Raw genomic sequence first — 23,842 nt, forward strand, 5'->3', positions numbered from 1 at the left:
TTACATACTTCAACTTTTTTTATTTTATAATATCATATTTTATCAATATTTATAAACAGAAATAAAGATGATCCTAAAGTTAACAGACAATTAGTAATTTTCGGATTTTTTTTTTTTCAACAAATCAAAATGAAAAAAAAAAAAATCAACATCGCAGCTAACTTCGTGGCGCGTGAATATTCAAAGCAATAGCAGCACGCAAACCATTAACCCAAACGACAGCAGTGTATGTATAAAGTTAATTAAATCGACTGTATATGTGTGGTTTTTTAAAAAAACTTATTACCAATTATATATTATTTTAGTTTAAAAAGTTGTAATATTAATTTTAAAAATATGGCTCATCATTACGTCGTCACCGCTCACAAACCTACAGCAGTAAATGCTTGTGTTACCGGTAAAAAATTAACCAATTATAACCTTCAATTTATAATTCATATATATAACTCACCACCAGCTATATATGATGACAATGAATTACTTGAGTATAAAAAATGATTTATATAATAAATTTATTGCAGGTAACTTTACATCTCCAACGGATCTCAATTTAATACTTGCTAAAAATATGCGCCTGGAGATTTATTTAGTAACTCCAGAAGGACTACGTCCGCTGAAAGAAGTCGGAATTTATGGCAAGATAGCCGAAATAAAATTTTTTCGACCTCCTGTAATTTTATTTTATTATTTAAACTCAATTATCATACTAATGCCCTATTATTAAAAAATTTTTAATACTTTTTTCAGCATGAAAAAAAAGATTTGTTGTTCCTTTTAACCTATCGCTACAATGCAATGATATTGGAGTGCGTGGGTACTGGTGAAGATATTGAAATAATAACAAAAGCACACGGTAATGTATCTGATAGAATAGGACGTCCATCAGACACTGGAATAAAAGCGGTTATTGACCCAAAAGCACGAGTAATCGGGTTGAGACTCTACGATGGATTGTTTAAAATAATTCCACTTGATAAAGACAATCCCGAGTTGAAAGCTTCCTCAATAAGAATGGACGAGCAGCAAGTACAGGACCTTGACTTTTTACACGGCTGTGCTAATCCAACTTTGATAATAATTCACCAGGACATTAACGGTTGTCACGTTAAAACCCACGAAATATCATTGCGTGATAAAGAATTCGTAAAGACTCCTTGGAAACAAGATAACGTTGAACGTGAAGCAATGATGGTTATACCAGTGCCATCACCAATATGCGGTGCTATTGTTATAGGACAAGAAAGTATTCTCTATCATGATGGCACAACATACGTTGCTGTTGTTCCTCCAATTATAAAATACAGCACAATAACATGTTACGCACGTGTTGACGCACAAGGACTTAGATATTTACTTGGTGATTTAGCTGGTCATCTTTTTATGTTATTTTTAGAACAAGAAAAACGACCAGACGGTACATCTGTCATTAAAGATCTTAAGGTTGAATTGCTGGGAGAAGTTAGCATACCCGAATGCATAACTTATCTTGACAATGGTGTTATTTTTGTTGGCAGCAGAATGGGTGATTCTCAGTTAATTAAATTGATAACTAAAGCTGATGAAAATGGTTCTTACTGTGTTGTTATGGAAACATTTACAAATTTAGCGCCAATTGTTGATATGGCTATTGTTGATCTAGAACGTCAGGGACAGGGACAAATGGTCACATGTTCAGGTGCTTTTAAAGAAGGTTCATTAAGAATTATTAGAAATGGTATTGGTATTCAAGAGCATGCTAGTATCGATTTACCAGGTATCAAAGGTATGTGGGCACTAAAAGTTGGCGGTGGTAATTTTGATAATACTTTGGTACTTTCATTTGTCGGACAAACTAGAATATTAACGCTTAATGGTGAAGAGGTTGAAGAAACTGATATACCAGGTTTTGTTGCTGATGAACAGACATTTCACACTGGCAATGTTACTGATGATTTATTTATTCAAATAACACCAACTTCCGCGCGTTTAATATCCAGTGACTCAAAGTCTGTTGTGTCTGAATGGGAACCAACAAATAAACGCACAATAAGTGTTGTTGCTTGCAATGGTAAACAAGTACTCTGTGCGACTGGTAATGATTTATTTTATATGGAAATAGTTAATGATAAAATAATACCCAAAGGTTTTAGTACATTACAGCATGAGGTAGCTTGTCTCGATATTTCACCGTTGGATGGCTGCAGCGAAGCTACTATTGCCACTGTTGGATTATGGACGGACATATCCATAAGAATTCTCACACTACCAGCTTTGGAAGAGATAAACAAAGAATTATTAGGCGGTGAAATAATTCCACGGTCTGTTTTAATGACTTGCTTTGAAGGAAATACTTATTTACTTTGTGCTCTTGGTGATGGTAGTATGTATTACTTTACATTACAGAAAGACACGGGCTTATTGTCTGATAAAAAAAAAGTAACTCTAGGTACTCAGCCAACTGTATTGCGTACATTTAGATCACTATCAACGACAAATGTATTTGCATGTTCTGATCGACCGACAGTAATCTATTCCTCTAATCACAAATTAGTCTTCAGTAATGTTAATCTCAAAGAAGTTAATCACATGTGTTCACTTAATGCTGAATCTTATCCAGACAGTTTAGCACTTGCTACAGACAGTACCGTTACTATTGGCACTATTGATGAAATACAAAAATTACATATTAGAACAGTACCACTTGGTGAGTCACCTAGACGTATTACGTATCAAGAGTCATCACAGACATTCGGTGTCGTCACAATGCGAGTTGATGTACAAGAAAGTAATGGTGTAAGTATTGTACGTCCATCAGCATCAACTCAAGCTGCATCAACATCAAACAGCAATCATGTTGTTTCTCACAACAAACCCGGGCACACTTCGGCGAGTGAGATTGGACAGGATGTTGAAATTCATAATCTTTTAATTATTGATCAGCATACTTTTGAAGTTCTTCATGCTCACACTTTGATACCCAACGAATACGCGATATCGTTGATATCAACAAAATTAGGAGAAGATCCAACATCGTATTTTATTGTAGGTACTGCTCTTGTAAATCCTGATGAAACAGAACCCAAAATGGGTAGAATACTTATGTATCATTGGAATGACGGTAAATTAACACAGGTTGCTGAAAAAGAAATAAAGGGAGCTTGTTATTCATTGGTTGAATTTAATGGTAAACTACTTGCTAGTATCAACAGCACCGTAAGACTGTTTGAGTGGACTGCTGAAAAAGAATTAAGACTTGAATGCAGTCACTTTAATAATATTATCGCATTATTTTTAAAGACTAAAGGTGATTTTGTATTGGTTGGTGATTTGATGAGATCATTTACATTATTACAGTACAAAACGATGGAGGGTAGCTTTGAAGAAATAGCAAGAGATTATAATCCCAACTGGATGACGGCAATCGAAATTCTGGATGATGATACTTTTCTGGGAGCTGAAAATTGTTACAATTTATTTGTTTGCCAGAAAGACAGTGCCGCTGCTTCAGAAGAGGAACGACAGCAGATGCAAGAAGTAGGACAATTTCATCTTGGTGATATGGTTAATGTTTTCCGTCATGGCTCGCTGGTGATGCAACATCTTGGGGAATCGAGTACACCCACTCAAGGCTGCGTTCTCTTTGGCACCGTCTGTGGAGCTATTGGATTAGTAACACAAATACCCCCAGGATTTTATGAATTTTTAAGGAATCTTGAGGACAAATTGACTACCGTTATCAAGAGTGTTGGAAAAATAGAACACAATTTCTGGCGCAGTTTCAACACCGAATTAAAAGTTGAGGCTTGCGAAGGCTTTGTTGATGGCGATTTAATTGAAAGTTTCTTAGATCTAAGTCAAGATAAAATGGCTGAAGTTGCTATGGGTCTTACGGTAATTTAATACTCTTATATTTTATTTCTATGTAAAATTTTTATTTTATTAATTTAACTTATTTTTATAATATATAAATTGTTAAGTAACATGTTTATTATTTTGTTTATACAATAGTATGGATTTATTATTATAATTAATTATTCATTTTTTTTTTGTTTTTATTTTTTACAGATTGACGATGGCAGTGGAATGAAGAAAGAAGCAACGGTAGACGATTTGGTAAAAATAGTCGAAGACTTGACAAGGATACATTAAAGACTCATTTGAATAAACTATTTAATTAAAAATAAAAATGTGGATTGTGTTTAGTTAAAAAAAAAAAAAGAAAAGAAAGAAAGAAAATCAATTTAACATTTAATAAGTTTTTTTTTTAATATAAAAAAATACGCGAATATAAACTGAAAAGACAGGAGTGTGATAAATAATGTGTTGTCTTTGTGTTAAAAAAAAAATGACCGTTGTACAAAGTTTGTACAAAGGTATACTACTATTAGCTTTATACCTTTTCATAAGTTAAACTGTAAAAAATAAAAAATTAATTAGATAATTGAGCATATAATTTATTATTAAAAGGTAATATAAGATTATAAAATAATTATTTTTTTGGAGGAATAACGTTGGCATTATCCGCAGCAGCCGCAGCTGCAGCGTTACCAGTTGATCCAACGGCTTTCAGTGTCTCTGGATCAAATATCCAATCGCGTAAAAGCTCAATGCCTTGACCAGTCATTCCACTAGCTTCGATTACCGTTATCTTCTGACTCACTTCACGTTTTAAACGATTAAAATGTAGCATTAACAATGCCTCATTACGCATTTGCCGATATGATAAATCCATTTTTCCAAGTACAAAACAAATTTTAACGTGCTGAAGTTTTGGTTCCACAAGCAATGAATATAAAAGTACACCAGCAGCACTTATTTGACATAAATTACTTGCGTCTACTACATAAATTATTTTATGTACCTGTTATTAATTTTATTTTACATTTATTTAAACTCGAAAATATTTTTTTTCTATAGCATTAATTTAAAAATTAAATGCTTCTCTTACCCTGTCAAAATAACGATGCCAAATGGGTGCCATACTGCCGCCAATTTCTCTAACAATAATATCAAAATGTCCATCTTTACTTTTTATTGTAAACAAATTAACTCCATTTGTCGGAACAGTATGAGATGCATCATCTATTTTTTCATCACCTTGTAATCTTTTCATCAGCAAAGTTTTTCCAGACTTTGCGGGACCAAGGCACAGACACATTATTTGTTTTGTCTTTAAATATTAATCATTTTAAATATTATACAGCAGCATTAAAGGAATTACGAGGACATTGTTCTATCGATCAAACAAACGATGATTGCTTGATTTGCTACACAGTAAGTAGGTCACATATAAGCGTCTTTGTAGTAAGAAAAAAAATATTAACAAAATTCAAGTAATTTTACTATTGGTCTTTATATTTTTTTAAAATTATCTAGTTATTAATTTCTTTTTTACCTACTTTATACTTAACAGAAAGTAATTTACATGTAATAAAACAGTTTTAACTACTAGATTTTATAATCGTAGTAATAGTTATTAATAATATAATAATTAAAAAAATGTATGTCGATCATAATTCGGAATTAATTAATTAGTTAGTTAGTTAACAATTGTTGAAAACAAATACTGCATCAACTGATTGTTGATAAAATTTTCCTAAGATCTGAGTTAGTTTTCGTAAGAAAACTTTTTATACACATTTTTTTTTTTTTTTTTTTTTTTTTTTTTTTTTTTGTACAAAGATTAAAATGTCTTATGTGCATAATGTTTTGTTTTATGTACAATATTACACTTTGTGTTACTTAATTATTTATTTTTTTTTTTCTTCACTTATTTGCGGGATGTTTCGTCTTCACTAATTAATTTTAATAATAAAAATAATAATTTAAGAACAAGACTTGATCGTTTGTTGACTAGATGTTCCAGGCACTTTGATGGGAGCATTCATTTGTAATTTTTAAAATCTCCGCCATTATTAAATTTTTACGTCCGCTCGTTAACTAGAACTCGTATTTGGTCTGGCATCTGCCATGCATGTAATCGTCGGTCTTTACTACCTGCTATTATCTAATAAGTATAATAAAAAAAAATTAAAAAAAACAATTAGTTAATTATACTATTATTTACATGTAATTATTTAATGAAAAAAAAAAAAAAAAAAAAAAAATTACCTCATCATTGACGATTTCCATACTAAGAAGCATATTGCCAGGTCCAGGAATGCTACATATTAATTTTGGTTCCTAAAAAATGAATTTAAATATTTATTTATTTTATTTTTATTACTTTATTAATTATTAATTTATAAAATTACTGACCTTAGTATCGAAAACATAAATATTCCCATCATAACAACCAGCAAACAATAATTGTTTATATAGACGCATACAAACAATTCCAACACCGGCAGTAAACTGCATCACTTGTTCTCCACTCTAAAATATAATAATAAAATATAGATATATTTAATAAATAATAAATTACCGATAGTGTTTTTAATTCGAATAACTTACAATAAAATCGAAGACTGGTATCGAAGTATTACTGGTCCCGCAATAGACAAGATTACGATCTCTCAATAAACTATAAACCGTGTGGTTTCTTTGTCCAGATATTGTACGTAGAAATAAACCATTTTGTGCATCTCTAATAGTAATTGGTTGGTTTCGTGACGCAACGATCAAAACTTTTCTTACACCCTCAGTGGATGCACGAAGTGCCAAGACAGGTTTGTCAGAAAAATCTAATTTTTCCTCACGCAAACATCCAGATTTAATATCGTAACGTGATATATGTCCAGATTTGGTACCGATAAATATACTGCCCCATGCTTCGTCCATACACTGGATCGGACTTCCGACTCCAGCAACATTTCGATCTAATGTACCGCTCATAATATCATAACATCTCAGTGTTGCGTCAAGTGAACCAGAAAATAAATTCCATCGACTATTGGTGGTGCCAGCAGCCCCTGGTACTTCGTGTACATAAAGACACGTTACCGCTGCTTCATGACCTTTATAGATATTTAATATACCATTCGATCTTTGACTGTAGCGATATATTGCTCCGTCCTCACTTGCTGCCAGAAATGAATCACCAAATACCTAAAATAATATCTTACATTTACTATTAACAATTTCTTTATTTGTTATTAATAATTAAAACTACTATTACTTATTATTAAAAATGATAATGAATTGTTGTTAATAATGAGTGTTATCAAATCATTTTTTGATGTATTTATGATTTAATTTTACGATATAATTACATATTTTTCTTATTAATTAGTGATTTCGAGATCATGTTTTAAAGGTATTTATTACCTTTATATCAAGAATAGGTCCCTTGTGAACGGTGTACTGTGTTCTACGAGGCTCTGAATTATTTTCTTTTTCTTCAGGTACCGTTGACGCTGACGCTGATGCTGATGCTGATGCTAAGGTCGACGTCGACGGCGACGGTTGAGAATTAATATTTTCAGGTATTGGAGTTTCTTTTTCAAGTACTTCAATATCTGAAATCTCGTGATCATCATCATCGTCATTGATAACTTCAAAATCGGATGCTGGCAGTTCGTCATCTTCGTGTGGTGATGATACAAAATCAGTCATTGGAGAGAGACGTGATCCCCTTGGATCTGGAATATTAGAGCATGACATCAAAGTGTCATCAACTCTTATTAATTCCATAGAGTCATCGTCACTTTGGATTTTATCTTCATCACTCAAAAGTTTTTCATCATCAGTTAAATTTTTTTCATCGTCTATTATTATTGATTTATTAAAATTATCATGATCTACTGGTGATATTTCATCTTCATCATCATTATCGCGAACAATTTCAGGTAAATCTTCAACAGTTACTGAATCAACTTGTTCGCTTGACGAGGATGACGCTGATGATAATTTACGTTTATTTATTTTAGTGACACCGTACTGCTGTAGAAAAGATAAATGCGACTCCGGCTCTAAACAAATATGTTTGCAGTCGACCAGCGTTACTTTACATATTCTCGTTTTTACTAAATCATTATTTAATTTATTATTTTTTCGTTTACGGCCACGACGACTTGGACGATTAGCATCTACTTGTTGTTGTGTTTTTGTTGATGCCGCTACTGTCACTCTCTTTCTATTGCTCACCGAACTTGTAGATCCACCGGATGCTGGACGTCTTTTACTTGATGTCGTTGATCCAGTGGTAGTAACACCAGTATCAATTTCAACAGGTGGAGATACGTCACGAGAACTTGGTGACTTACCAACGCGTCTAGAGCGTGATGATGTTGTTTTATTGCTATCATCGGACTGCCGAGAATTTCTCCGACTAGATGACAATTGTTTGTTTTTAGAAAATCTACCACGTCGTTTAACCACTGGCTCACGATCATCTTCAGTGTCAGGGGCAATAGATTTTTCGTTGTCGATACTTTTTACAGGAGTTTTAGATCTTAGGAGCTCTCTGACTGTAGACTTTGGCCGCTCTGTGTCTTTATCTACTTTTCTACGTTTTCTACTCACTGGCTCAAAATGGTCATCTTCTTGTTCGTCGTCCAGTGCAGACTTGTAGTCAACGATACTCGGCATAGGAGTTTTCGATCTTGATAAGTCTTTGATTGTAGATTTTGGCTGTTCTAGTTCTTTAACAGTTGACTTGGATCTCTCTACACCAATTTCAACTCTTTTATGTTTTTTACTTAATGCTTGTACAACCTCCTCTTCCTCTTCTTCGTCATCTTCATCATCAATTAAAGAGTTTTGAGGATCAAGACTTCTAATTGGTGTCTTGGATCTCAATAATTCTTTTACGGTAGATTTAGGTCTTTCTAATTCTCTGGCTGTTGACTTTGATCCCTCTTCAATCTCAACTTTTTTATATTTTTTATTAACTTTTGTTATTTCACGATCAACACTCCCATTGCCATCATCACCTTCATCATTTTCATTATCACGCAATGAAAACTTTTGATTACTACTGGGAATTGGAGTTTTTGATCTCAACAATTCTTTAACTGTAGATTTAGGTCTTTCAAGTTCTCTCACTGTTGATTTTGATCTCTCCATTTCAAGTGATACTCTTTTATGAATTTTATTCAGTAATATTTCATCTTCAACATCATTGTCTTCCTCATCATCAATACTTGCAATTGGAGTTTTAGATCTTAATAATTCTTTAATTGTCGACTTTGGCCTCTCTACTTCAATCTCAACTCTTTTTTGTTTTTTACTCATTACGATTTCATGATCAACATTATCTTCATCTTCATCACTTTCATCATCATACAATGAAGATTTTTTATCGATACTAGGAGTTTTCGATATTAATAATTCTTTCACAGTAGATTTAGGTCTCTCCAGTTCTTTAACTGTTGACTTTGGGCGCTCATTAATTTCCACTTTTTTTATTTTTTTACTCACTGCTATTTCACGGTCAACATCATCATCATCATCATCATCATCATCATCATCATCATCACCATCATCCTCATCATTATAATATGATGAAGATTTCTGATCAATACTTGGAATTGGAGTTTTTGACCTCAACAATTCTTTAAAAGTAGACTTAGGTCTCTCCTCAATCTCCACTCTTTTGTATTTTTTACTCATAGATATTTCACGGTCAACATCATCCTCATTATCATTATCATCATCATCATGCAATGAAGACTTTTGACCGCTATTTGGCATCGGAGTTTTAGATCTCAACAATTCTTTTACAGTAGATTTAGGTCTTTCCAGTTCTCTAATTGTTGACTTGGGTCTCTCTTCAATTTCCACTTTCTTGTGTTTTTTACTACTAATTATTTCGCGATTAATTTCATCTTCTTCATCGTTTTCATCATCATCATGCAATAAAAACTTTTTTTCAATACTTGGAGTTTTTGATCTCAACAATTCTTTCACAGTAGATTTAGGTCTCTCTAGTTCTTTTATTGTAGACTTTGGTCTTTCTTCAATCTCCACTTTTTTGTGTTTCTTGCCTACTATTATTTCCTGAATAATATCGTCCTCATATTCAGTATCGTCACGCAATAAAGACTTTTTATCACTACTAGGAATTGGAGTTTTAGATCTCAATAATTCTTTTACTGTTGACTTAGGTCTTTCTTCAATTTCTACTCGCTTATGTTTTTTACTCGACATTATTTCATCTTCTACATCATCATCTTCTTCTTCTTCTTTTTCGTCATCTTTATCATCATGTACCGAAAACTTTTGCTCAATATTTTTAACAGGAGTTTTTGATCTCATCAATTCTTTAACAGTAGACTTGGGTCTTTCTAGTCTAATTTCAACTCTCTTGTATTTTTTATTCAACGACTGGACCTCTTTTTCTTCGTCCTCATCTTCATTAGCCACAGCCTTTTCAACATCAATATTCTTAATCGGAGTTTTGGATCTAATCAATTCTTTAACAGTAGATTTAGGTCTTTCCAATTCCTTGACTGTTGACTTGGGTCGTTTAATTCCAACATTATCCTCTTTTTCCTCCTCTTTATCATTATCATCATCATGATCATCACCAAAAGAAGACTTTTGACGTTCACTCGGGATTGGAGTTTTGGATCTCAGGAGCTCTTTAACAGTAGACTTTGGCCTTTCAACCTTATCAGCAAAACGTGTGGGCAAAGAATCATCATCAACAACAATTTTATGTTCAGATGATTCTTTATCAATCTCTTTCTGTTTAATCACATCTTCTGTCGTCAAGGATTCATTACCACCTATCGCTTCCATTGTTGTATTTTCTTTAATATTTACTTGAATTATTGCTTGAGACTCACTATCATTATCATTTTTATTGATATCACAATTATCATTATCAAATTCTTTATCAGAAATATTTGATAATTCTTCCCAGTCTTGAAGTAATTTTTTCTTTTTATTAATTAAAATATTATTCATTATTTTTTTATCATCATCATCAATATCATCATCATCATCATCATTATTATTAATTACTGTAGTTTGATCCTTATTGAGCTCTTTTTTAGCAACCAAACTATCATTATCAATTTTATTATTTTTATCTAATTCACTAGCAACGGATCTAACATCTGAAATAGTATGATAGCTATCTTCGTCTCTATCATCAACAAAACCAATAGAATCAAGTGTCGTCCATTCGGCTTCATCAGGAATACTATCATCAGCATCACAATCATCATAATTATTTGTTGGTGGTCTTGGAGAATCAATAACTTTACCAATATTAACATTACAAACTTCACTAGCAATAGGTTGTGATTCATTTTTATCACTTGCTGAGGTTAATTTTATTGTTGATTCCTGTGTCGTAACATCAACAGTTACTCTATCATCCGTTAAAACATTTTCCAAATCCTTTTGTTTCGATTTTTTTGTATTTTTCTTGGTGGTGTTATTAAAATCATCATCATCAGTACGATTTGCCGCCACAGCATCAATTATTTCTAGTAAATGATCTTTTGATATTTTATTATCAACATTGCTACTGATATTTTTACTTTGAGTAGATGCAGCATATATTTGTGCAGTACAGCTACTGCTAACTTTTGAAGACACTTGATCACTGTTAATAATATTACCGCTACTCTTATTAGATACTTCAACAGCACTAGCAGTGCTAGTAATTGTTTTACTTGAAATATCATCAAAATTACTTACTTTAGTAGACCCTTCTTCAACCTTACTATCATTTTTGTTAGGAGTATCATCGACAATCCCGCTAGTTTTTGCTGATCCACCGTCTTTGCTGACACTTTTTGCAGAAATTTCATGCGTTGATTTTTTAGCAGCAGACTGATGTAATTTTTTACGCTGAAATTTTTTCTTACTCATTAGCACAGCAAGTGGAATTTCTTCCTCATCATCAGAAATAGCAGGAACATTCAGAGCTTTCTTCATCGACTGTTTCTTTTTCAATTCAATAGATTTATTTTTCTTTGCAGCTTTCTCACGTTTCATACTTTCTTCCAACAGCAACAAACCCATTGATCGTTCATGTTTCGTTGAGTTATCGAAAGTATCCCAAGTGCTGTCATCAGAATAAATAAGACTCTGGTCGTTAAGTCCTACAACACTACTCGATTTAAGAGCTGGTTCTTCAGTAGTATTGATAATTTTATTATCAGTATGAGTGGTACTTTTACTATCTTGATGTAAAAATTTATCCTCATCAGCTTTAGCTTTAAAATCTTTATGTAAATTTTTTTCAGCACTAACTGATCGTGGTTTACGAGTTGGAGCCGATGGTTCACTCGGACGAATTTCACTAGGACTTGAAGATCTGCGTTTAGTAGTTACTTTTGGTTTGAAATCACGTGTAAGTATTTGACTTAATTTAACATGTTTACGTGGTGTCTCCTCTGGTGGTTTATTAGTAATAATAGACTCAACTTTTTTGTGTTTACGGTGAGATCCATCAGAATGATGTCGTTTTTTATTAATCTCTGGCGTTACTTCTATACGCGGTTCTTTATTTTTCGAATGTTCTTTATCATCACGATGTTTTCTTTTTTTTGCTAATTTAGCTGCAGGATGCTCATCAGAATTTTTAGATTTTTTATCATCACTTTTAGGTGTTTTAGGAACTGCTGCAGGAGTGGATACCGTTGGCGCGCTCTCGTGTTTTGAAGTACTAACATCCGGTTTAACTGGAGAAGTTTCAGGTGAAATTTGTTTTATTTTACTCTCTGTTAATCGTGAGACCACAACTCTTGGACTTTTTGAAGCTGTCTGTGTTTTTAGCTTACTAGACTTAGGTCCCGGTGGTGATACGACTGCAGGCTGATTAACGGGCCACTTGTCAGTCTGTAACATTTGATAGAGCCTCATTTTTTCATTCATAAGTTCTTGAATAGTTATATCAATTTCTTGCATTCTTGCCATAACAGCGTCTTTAGTTGTTGGTTTGGCCACTAATTTAACAATATTTTCAGCAATTGCTTCTTCAACTTTTTCTACTGTTATTTTAGATTTTTTACGTTGTTCATGATGATGTCTTCTGTGTTTTTTACTTTCACGAGTAGGTGTTGATGATTTACTTCTGCTACTTTTTCGTGATGAATTTTTGTCATCATCTTTATCGTGTTTTGTAACTGATATTTCTTTGGCTAATGAACTTATTGATGGATTTTGAGGTTGTAATTTTTTATAATCTATTTGTTCAACAATTGGAGCTTGAGTTATTTTAATATTTTCCGTAGATTCACCGGTAACTGTAGCAATATCTTTTTTTGATGTAATAATTTCTATTTTTGACGGGATAGCTTCTATACTAGATAAAGTAGCTTCTAATGCAGCTGATGAATTATCTTCTACTGAATGATATTTATCAGATGTAGCAACCGTAGAAGTAGTATCAGGTATAACTAATGTTGATGTAGTTGTTTCAATATTATCAACTTTTGTAGTAATATCATTAGTCGTAGATTTACCATTTACTATATCAGATATTTTATTATCTAGATCATGAGTCTCATCAAAGGCAGCAGTATCAATAGTAGTATCAGTATTATTAATATTATCAGGTTCATCTTCAACAAACGGGGGCACTTGAAGTATCGGTGATGGTAAACGTTCAGGAGACGTACCTTCAATAACTTTTATTAATTCTTTATCAGCAATTGAAGGATTTACACTGCCTTCAACATTTATTTGTGCAGGATTTTGATCATTGGCAAAGTCAACCGCTAATTCTGGAGACAGACAAGGATCGTCTAATGTATCCAGAGCAAGAGTATTGGCAACTTGTTCATCTTCAACGAATGCTTCAACTGTTGGCACATCTTCAATAGTATCAATAGCTGATGTATCTGCTAATTGATTGTCATAAATAGGATCCACCATAACACTAGTGTCTTCTAAAACACCAAATTCCATTTCGTCTGGAATTGGTGATTTTGTTGGTGAAAAAACTAATGGATCATCTAAAAATGAATTTCTTAAATTCTCTGCTGTCAAAACTTGATCATGGAGAACAACAGACTGTGATGAATATTCTTTGAAACAATTGTCAGCAGCTGGTGATGAAGGAGCATCAAGAGGTAAATCAGAAATAAATGATTTATCAGTATCACCAATAGAACCAAGTCCTTCTTCATTTATTTCATCTTGATTATCCAAAATATTCCAACTGTCAGTTGGTTTTTCATTCAATTTATCATCTTTAATTTCCGTTAAAGGGACCAAAATGTCATCTTCTTTAGAACCCATAACTTGTAATTTATCAAATTTATCGATAGATTCAGGCATAGGTTCTGTATCTGGTAATGAGCTCTGTGAAAATGATTTATCATAATGTAATGAGTCTTGAGATAATTCCGATATAGTTGCAGTAGTTGCATCACCAATATTTCCTAATGAATCTATCACAGAAGCATCTGATTCTGGAATACGCTCAGTTTGACCAGAATCTGATGATTTTAATGGATTTTCATCTTCTTGGATACGAATAGTAGTATCATTGTCAGTCAATAAAGATGAAGAACCAATATCAATCAACGTTAATGTATCAGTTACTGCTGGTAATGACTGTGTAGCCTCTATTTCATCTGTTTTAGATAAATCATTGACATTCAATTCATTTTTCAATGCTTTAAAAATATCTTCACCTTCATCAACATTAACATCTGGTGGGACATTATCATTAGTTTGTAAATGATTAGTTAACATTTGTTGGTCTTGATCAAAATTTATTTTAACCATGTCGTTTTCAATCAAATCTTCCGGTTTATCGATTTTTTCAAGCATTTCCTCCGTTTGATTAATTTCCTGTACAAGCATTGAATTAGCTTCCCCATCTCTACCGTCTGTTTGATCATTCATTGGAAGGACTTCCGCACTAATAACACTATCAATAGATTGTACTTTTTTGCTATCGTCAAGACTTGAAGTATCTTTTTCTGTTAAAATTTCCTCTTTATTCGCTGTCTCGTTTACTTCAGACAATTCTATCTCTATCTGTTTTTCTGACAAAGGGGATAAGTTAACCATATTTTCAACAGGTTGTTGTGATTCAATGTTTATTGATTTACTTATACTTGGCACTTCTGACACATTAATAATATCCGTATTTATTGTTAAATTATTATCATTGACACTAGTAATATCTAATGATGATGTTTCTACACTAACTATTGGTTTACTTTTTTCCATTATTTCAACGGCAACTAAATTGGGAAAACCATCACTTATTAAATTTTTTGATGGTTTAAAATAGTGTGAAAATAAGGTCATTGGATTTTCATTTATTATTTTTAACTCTGAACTTTCAACAGAATTAATATCCAATAAATTAATTTTTGCTTCAACGTTTTTCTCTTGTTTTTCTTCAGACAATTCACTTTCTACTTTTTGTTTTCTATTTGATATATCTGTTTCAATATTTATTAATGATTTTTTACGTTTTTTAGTAGTATTTGTTTCTGTTGGAACTGTAGTAGACGGAGCTGGTTGCTTCTGTGAAATTAATTCAGTATTACTATCAGACTTTGATGATTCAATAGCATCACTGTCAGCTGCTTTTATTGCTACTGCTATTGGAGTTGATGTTACTGTTGGTACTGGTGCTGGTGATTGTAATATTTTACTCGGACTTTTACTTAGATTATTATTTTTAATTGATTCGTCTGCTATTTTTTCAGGTATCACAGTTGCTAAATTTGTCGAACTTTTTCGCTTTTTACGTGTCGCTGGTGATATTTTTTTAGCAACGACTTCCGGTGTATCAGCAGTTACTGATTTTTGTGGACGATTTTTAACTTTTTCTTTTAATTTTAATTCTTTGCCGCCTTCAGATTTAATATTTACAAATTTATTAACTTCTTCTGATACTACAGGTTCTTTATAAACAGGATTGTCTGTTATTAATGGAGTTTTACGTTTGAGTTTACGTGGAGCTGTAGTTACAGAAGGAGGTTTCGAGGTATCAGCTGTCGGCTTTTCTGTTGTTGTCACCGGTTGCTGTGATTGCTTTATTGGCTGTGATGATAAAGTTTTACACTTTTTATTATCAACTTCAGGATTTAATGATTCTTTATTTACAATATCTGTCGAACTAGTAACTTTAGTCGGTTGATTAACATTTACTTCTGGAGTAGTAACAGTTGTTGTTGGTGAATTTATTTTCTGTTTATTTTCTTTGACAACAGATTTCTTTTTAGTTGGCAAATTAAGTAAATCCTGTGTCAATTGACTTGGATTCTCAGCAACACGTCTCATTGTTTCTTGTTCCTTCAGTTTACGCTGTAATGCGCGTTCTTTGTACGCTTTAATATCTAATTTACGTGGTTTAGAATTACTTGTTGTTGTTGTTGTTGTAGTCATAGAATTATTATTATTATTATTACTAGACGACACTGATGAAGATGAAGAAGCTGGCGAAAGTGTTTGTACATCTGTTGAATTTAATAAACTTGCTCCTGTATTATTAGAGATCGATTGTACAAGAGATTGTTCTATTGAGGCTGATAATTTATTATTTGGCGGTAATATTTCAGGCATTTGTTTAAGTTGAGCTTTTGTTTTAGTGAGCGTTACTGGAGATTGTGCTGAGCTAGTGTTAGACGATGTACAAGAAGTTGTTACTATTTTCAATGGAGATGTTGCTGCTATTGCTGTTGTTGATGTCAATGCAGCTTTAATAACATTTGATATAGTTGGTTTGCTAGCCACTAAATTTGAATTTGTCGACGACGATGCAACAACAGCTGGAGTTGATATTGATGTTGGATTAGATTTAGTCGTAGACGTAGTTATCGGTGTAGAAGTTGACGTGGATGTTCTTGTAATAGCTGTAGATACTGATGAACTTTGTACATTTTTATTGGTAATTGTCGTAGGTATAGACGTTGACAATGTCGATGAAGTTCGTAAATTTTTGCTGACACTCGTAGGTGTAGTTTTAGTTATAGCCGGTGTTGTGACTGTTAGTTTAATGGAACGACTATCAACAGGTGGAAATTCTGATTCTTTAGTAATTAGATCATCATCTTTCGGCTCTTTTTTAATTTCGTCTTCCCGTAATAACCACAACGGTCGTTCATCTGGATTATCATTAATCGGTGACGAATGATGACTTCTACGTCGTTTTTTTTTCTTTAGCTTTTTCTTTTTACCTCTTTTATCTTTTTTACGTTTATCACGTTTTTTCGAACGCGATTTGTGTGATTTATGTCTTGCACTTTTTTCTCTACGTTTTTTTTCAATTTCAGCATTAACTTCATCTCTTATTTCATCATTTATTGATTTCTTTTTAGCTATTTTTTCACGTTCTTTTATAAACTTTAATACTTTTGAAACATCCAATTCAACATTATCTTCATTAGCTGAACTTGTACTGCTCCAACTGCTTGACTCACTTCCCGCCAAACTATTATCGTCACCATCACTTTCGTCTGGGTTTGATATATTTTGTGAATTACCTAATTGTGGTGAAAATGTAAAATAAGGATTATCGACCGGATGACTTGGTGGTATAGACTCACGACCATTTAATACAAGTCTGCGTGCTCGCATTGCCGTAAAATCTTTATACTCATCTTCATAGTATGAGGGATAAGGTGGCTCTCCATATTTAGCTTCATACTCTTCTTTAGTTAAATTACGGAAATTATCTGGATCGTCAATAATAACTTTACGTTTCCACATACCACCAGAATTACTGCTTGATTCACGGGAAGAATCACGTTGTGTTCTATACTCCCTGGTGTCGTGTATCTCGTCACCCATACTTGCAGCAGACGCAGCAGAAGCAGCAGCTTTTAAAGACGCAGCTTTAGCTTTGGCAATACCTGCTGTAAATATTTTATCCAATTCAACAGCTTGTCTTTCAACTCTTTCAACAATTGGGGTTTCAATTCGTCTCAACAGCGGTTGTTTTTCTACAATTGGAATTACCCGTTCAACATGAGTACTAGATTCAATTGCCACTGGTTTAACAGTCAATGATTGTGTTGATACTGTAGCTTGTGGTTTAATTGTTTTAGCACGTGCTATACCAGCACTGAATATATCATCTAGGTCATTCATATTAAAGTTACCTGCATGGTGAGACGTTACTTTTGTCGCTGATATTGGCGCCGTTGTTATTATTGTTGTTATTGGTTCTGCTGATGGTAAAGCTGATGGGGTTGATGTTAATGTTGATCCTGATTTTGATGTTGGTGCTGGAGATGATGTTGAAGTTGATGATATACAAGTATGACCAGCAACATTGCTTGTAGGACGTTGCTGAATGTTCTGTGGAGTATCAACGTCAGTGCGTTTGGCACGAGTTCTAATGGTATATAGTGTAGGATTTGTCGGGGTCACTGAGTTTTTACTTGTGTCTTTACTCACCCTACTATCGATCTTTCGGTGCTTTGGTGTATTATCATGTGTTGTAGTAACATGAGTAACATGAGCAGGTGTATTTGTACCACCAGTGCATCGTGACGATTCACTAGCACTGGCTCTGGCACTACCACTACCATTGCCACCACCTGTCATAATTTGATCGATTTCACTAGTTGATGTTGATGGGTTGTCTAGGTTCAATGCCAAACGTAAGCTTGCCTTATCACAGGTTAAATCATCATTGTCAGGAGGCAGTGGATCGAGATGAAGTACTTCACTCAGTTGATGAATAAATGTTGTTGGTAAATTGGTAATATCAATTGTCGCTGCTGGATCAAGAATTGCCTGCAATTGGCTCATAAAGTCTTCATTTTCATAAGTACTATTTTTCATTTTTTCATCCTCATTTAAACGCATTTCCAGTGACAATGATGATTTTTTTTCTTTTACAAGATTCTGCATTGCAATATCAAATTTACGTAAACTTGAATTATTTATCATATTTTGTATATCATTTTTACTCATACGTAAAAATCGTGTTATTACACGATTTTTCCAAGATGACAATGATGGATGTGGTGATGATGATAATGATCCACGTGTTTTAGCTTCACTAACCTCATTAGGTGTACTATGATGATCACTATGATTGTTTACTTTTTCAGACTTTGAGGTATAAGATTGATTGCTATTGATACTTGCTTTATTATTATGATCACTAATACTTTTTTTCGATGAATGTTTATTATTTTTATCTTGTGACATATCATTTTTCTCAATAGTTTTTCGACTTTCACGTCTGTCCGATTTATCACGAATTCTATCTCTTGACTTTTTGTAATCACGGTCATTTGTAGATTCAGTTACTGATTTTTCAGATCCATTGTTAGTATTATCATTTTTACGATACGATTGTTGTGACTTGGATGTACCACCAGTTGAATCATTAGCAACAGTTGTAGTCGTGGTAACTGTTGGCGCTGTGATAATGATATCTGAATCTAATTGTAAAAGATTCTTCAGTCTTTTGAGCTTTGCTTTAGCATCATCTTCTACAGGTTCGCTGCCAACCCAATCATCAGTCTTACTTATTTTTTTAAATTTTGTATTTAAATTAAATACAACTTTACGTCTTCCCAATTCATCTGTTACATCTTCTTCTGCAGTTTTATTATCAGAAGTTTTTGCAGTTGTTGTTACTGTTGCTGTTACTGACGATTTAGATATTGTTGTTGTTGATGCTGTAGATGAAGTTACTAGTATTTTTTCAGTTGTTACAGCAGTTACAGTTGTTGTAATTGTTGGTATTGCTGCTAGTGGTTCTGTCTTAATTATCACAGGTTCAAAAGCCGTTATTGCTGTTTCCTTATTAGCAGAAGGATTTTGTTCTGGTCCATAATCCTTAGAAACTTCAAATTTCGGTCTTTTCTTTTTATTTTTCTTCTTTTTCTTAACAACATCCGGTGCTGTTGTTTCTGGTAATGGCGGTAAAACCGGTAGATTGGGTAAGGTAGGAAATTCAATAGCGTCATTTGAATTGCTACCCAAACACTGTTCAGCAAATTCCATGGCTCTCTGCATATCACCAAGTAAATCATCAACACTAACATTTGTATCACCATTAATATCTGGCTTGTTAGATGATTGGTTAGCGATTGTTTTTGTTGATGGTATAGGCGGTAAAGGTACTTGAGACAATGGAAGTTGAGGATATTCAACAGGTGGTGGTATTACTGATGGATATGATAATGGTAAAGGCGTTGCGTAAGGTACCATTGATGTGTAACTGGTGTGTGCTGGATAACCAGTCATTGTTGTAGGCATATTTATAGCTGTTGCAGGAGCCATCATTGGCATTGATGACATATGACTATTATAAGGAGTACATTGGCTGATATTATCCGTATTAGTAATTATAGGTGGTGGTAATTGAGGATCATATTCAGGTACCATAGTTGAAAGCGATAAATTACTGCTTCGCCGTGGATCAAATGCTGCTGGTAAATGAAATTCTTCATTTTCAGAAGCTGAGAAAGCTGAAGTTCGTGTTGTTTGCTGTTTATTTGAAAGTATTTCCGTTGGTTTAATTTTAATTTGTGGTTTTATTTGTTTATTTAGGTCAATTTTATTATCAGCTGGTGTTAAATTTGTTGATGTATTAGTTGGTTCATCAAGTTTATCATCTTTTTGAGTTAAATAATCAGACGATTGAAGGGGCGACTGTAATAATGAGGATGATGTCGTATTAGTTTCACTGTTATCTTGTTTTCGGTTTTTCTTACTCTTTGATTTTGACTGATTTTTTGATTCATCTTCAGTTGTTTTTAATAAATTTTGCGACGTATTGTCTGTTGTAAATAAATTTTGTTCTGATGATTGTGTGGATGATGTTTGGACGGTATAATGTTGTAAATCATACAATTCACCGGTTACTTTACTTTTATCAGGCGTTATTTCATTGTTATCATTTGTTATTAATTTATTATTATCAGTTATATTGTTAGATGAATCATCATCTCTGTTATAAGTGTCAGCGACATTTGTCGAATCAAAAGTAGCAGTATCTGTTGTAAAAGGCGTGTCTGATAACCCAGTTGTTGTTGATTCTTCAAATGTAAGAGGATCACGAACTTTAATAGTCGCTATTTCAAAATTATCCAATTGAAATTCTTCAAATGAATCAACAATAGTACCAGATACTTGATCATTCGTATCAACAATAACATCAACATCAGTACTATTATCAACATCTCCAATTGTTTGTTGTTGATCGACATCAGTAAGCGGGGCTACTGACAGATTGTTCCATGTAATAATATCATCATCAATTTCGGCAGATGGTTGACTATAATTATTATCCGAAACATTTGTTGAATTAATAGAATTATCAAAATCTACTCTACCGATATCTTTTAAGTCACTGAGTGTTAAATCAAGTTCCGGTGGACCATGTTTAAGCTCAGGCTTTGCTTTAACAACATTTGCTTGATCCTCATCTTTATTTGGAGTATCTAAATTAAAATCGTCATACCAATTTGGTTCAACTGGTGAACTTATACGATTGGATAACAATTTTCTTTTTAATTCATCAGCAGCTTCTGTTATCTTTTGCTGACGTTCTTCTTCAGAGCCCAACAAAGGTGCTGACGGTTCTTCTGGTTCTTTATCAACATTTTGATAATTTTTTTCTCTAAACGGAGCTGAATAATAAGGTGAGAAAAAATTTGAACGACCACGAGGTCCTGAATAACCATAACCACCACCACCACTACCACCACCACCACCACCACTACCACTACCACCACCACCACCTCCACTATTTCCACTACCGCCACTATCACCTCCATTTCCACCTCTGGCACGTCCATAAGGACGATTATTTCTCTGCTGGTAGGGTGAATTGTGCTGCTGTTGATATGAATATCTTACAGAACTCTGAAATTGATCCCGTCCACCACCACGTGAATTTGCCCAGGGTTGTGGTGGATGTGACTGTTGATCCCATCTTGAATATCTTTGCTGCTGTGAATGTTGTTGCCAATTATTGTCTCCTTGCTGATGATTGCCACCACGTCTCGATGAACTATTGTAGCTATTTCGTTGGTAATTACCCCGTCCTCGAGGCGTATTATTTCTTTGACCATCATCACGTCTACTAGATTGCTGTGGACTAGAGTAACGTGCCCCGTGTGGTCCAAATCCTCGTCCTCGAAAACCACCACCACTCATCGCATATCAATTAAACGTCTGCACATCTGGTTATGGAACTCGTAGCTTGAGCTCATTATATTTTTATGGTTTTGTTTATTTACTCAACTCAGTAATCTGTAAAATAAAAATAAATAAAATTTTTTAAATTAATTAATAAACAAATGAGCGTATGTTTAAGTTCTTGTAAAATGCCGTCAGTAATTTAAAAAAACAAAAAAAATTATTAAATTTTAGCATGTGTCAATATAAAAGTGTGCGTGTTGATATTTATCATGTATTTATTGATTTTCTGTTGTTTGTTAGTTATAAGTTTAGAATTGTCTTTCGTTTTTTTTATTTATCATATAATGGGTAAAAATAAAGCTTATCATATACTAAAATGTCTCGTTGCGTTCGATTGTATTATAAAATGACAATTATAAAAATGTCTTTGATGTATGCGGCCTTTATATGTATACATAGATATAGATGTATATGTGTGATAATGTAAATATATATATATATATATGGTCAACACCGTGCAATACATACTTATAGATATTGCATATCGTAGGTTTCCGAAGACACGCAATGCTGAGAGTTAAATGACTTTGGAAAAAAAATCACTAATAAATAATTACGTCCAATTATGATGTATCTTTTACATACGAGTGATGCTGATACAGATGCTACTATTGCTGATGTTTTCTTATTATTATTAATAGAATAACTTATTTAATTATCACTGCTCACACGGTAGTTGTACAGCTTTTATTATTGTTGCTGCTGTTGATAAATAATAAAATTTGTCTTGGTATTTATATTAATAAAAAAAAAAATAATTATACAAGATAGTTCTCAATGGTCGACTGGGAGAGAAAAACTACCAATTGTCCCACCACTAACCTAACAAACGATTGCACTATTTCATCACAAAACGTTTAGTTATTTAATAGGTTTAATACCAAGTACTTATTTATGTACCAATGATTTTTTATCTTTCGGTATTTTAAATCAATTAGGTATCAGAATCATTACTGGTAATGAATATCAATATCAATATATGTCAGATTGAAAAGACTTAAAATTAATATCTTTATACACTTTTTCTTTTACTTATGATTGAATAGTATGTACACGAGTGTGTACATAACGCCTGTTTTTAACGATTAACTGACTCTATGATGTGCTATAATGTATAGGTGTGTTGCAGTTGCTAGATTCAGCACAATCTATATGTTGGTATTGGTAAATTCGGATGCTTATACTTGTATTGGTGACACTGGTGTATGTGTCCACGACCATTAACAATAAATATTTATGTAGAAAAGGATATTACTTTTCGAATCAATTTCGCTTCTTTTTTATTTATGGACACTTAAAAATTTTTTTTTTAATTTTCAGTAATTGTGAGGAGTTTTTTTTTTTTTTTTATAAAACAAGATAAAGTCAGCAGTGCAACGTGTGTGTAACGACGGAAGTTATTTTTTACAAGTTTCCTGAAATTGTACTGACTCACCCGACTTATCACCTCCATTATTCTACGCGCGATTGCATGATGATAGAGGAAGGAGTCATCAAAAGATATCATACCGGCAAATAATAACACATTTTCTGCACAACCCTTTCAGTTATCCCCGCTAAAAGATTGAACTCAAACTTTTAGAGCCTTTAAAATTTATAATAAATAGGGATAGATGTATTTAGATACTTTTAATTAGTCAAGAAAGTGATGAGTGTGAATGTAGCGTCAGACAAATTTTAAATTATAAATAAATAGAGTAAATAATTTTTTATTTGTTTTTATATTGACTTAAAACAATATCGATAATTATCAACATTCAAATTTACCGCTCGAACAAAAAAATATTATACTGGGCATAACTTCCTGTTGGGTGGCGTTGCATAA

General features: G+C 33.0%; 3 protein-coding genes across 3 annotated transcripts; 1 reads left to right on the forward strand and 2 right to left on the reverse strand.

Annotated features, from left to right (window-relative positions):
• The first annotated feature begins 146 nt into the window (after positions 1-146).
• Positions 147-4,424, forward strand: LOC103576659 (DNA damage-binding protein 1). Its single transcript, XM_008556972.1, has 5 exons — positions 147-226; positions 306-397; positions 522-670; positions 748-3,870; positions 4,045-4,424. Exons 2-5 carry the CDS (start codon positions 337-339, stop codon positions 4,126-4,128), a joined length of 3,417 nt encoding a protein of 1,138 aa, XP_008555194.1. The 5' UTR covers positions 147-226; positions 306-336; the 3' UTR covers positions 4,129-4,424.
• A 44-nt stretch (positions 4,425-4,468) lies between these two features.
• On the reverse strand, positions 4,469-5,225 carry LOC103576658 (ADP-ribosylation factor-like protein 16). Its single transcript, XM_008556970.2, has 2 exons — positions 4,928-5,225; positions 4,469-4,840 (listed from the first exon to the last, which is right to left on the reverse strand). The coding sequence occupies exons 1-2, from the start codon at positions 5,135-5,137 to the stop codon at positions 4,469-4,471; spliced, it is 582 nt and encodes a 193-aa protein (XP_008555192.1). The 5' UTR covers positions 5,138-5,225.
• Positions 5,226-5,313: 88 nt separating this feature from the next.
• On the reverse strand, positions 5,314-23,298 carry LOC103576814 (extracellular matrix-binding protein ebh). The gene is made up of 6 exons (XM_053741380.1): positions 22,486-23,298; positions 7,246-22,068; positions 6,433-7,026; positions 6,238-6,354; positions 6,091-6,162; positions 5,314-5,986 (listed from the first exon to the last, which is right to left on the reverse strand). The coding sequence occupies exons 2-6, from the start codon at positions 21,970-21,972 to the stop codon at positions 5,903-5,905; spliced, it is 15,594 nt and encodes a 5,197-aa protein (XP_053597355.1). The 5' UTR covers positions 21,973-22,068; positions 22,486-23,298; the 3' UTR covers positions 5,314-5,902.
• Between the last annotated feature and the right edge of the window lie 544 nt (positions 23,299-23,842).

This window comes from Microplitis demolitor, chromosome 8 (genome assembly GCF_026212275.2).
Source record: "Microplitis demolitor isolate Queensland-Clemson2020A chromosome 8, iyMicDemo2.1a, whole genome shotgun sequence".
NCBI classification, from domain to species: Eukaryota; Metazoa; Arthropoda; class Insecta; order Hymenoptera; family Braconidae; genus Microplitis; species Microplitis demolitor.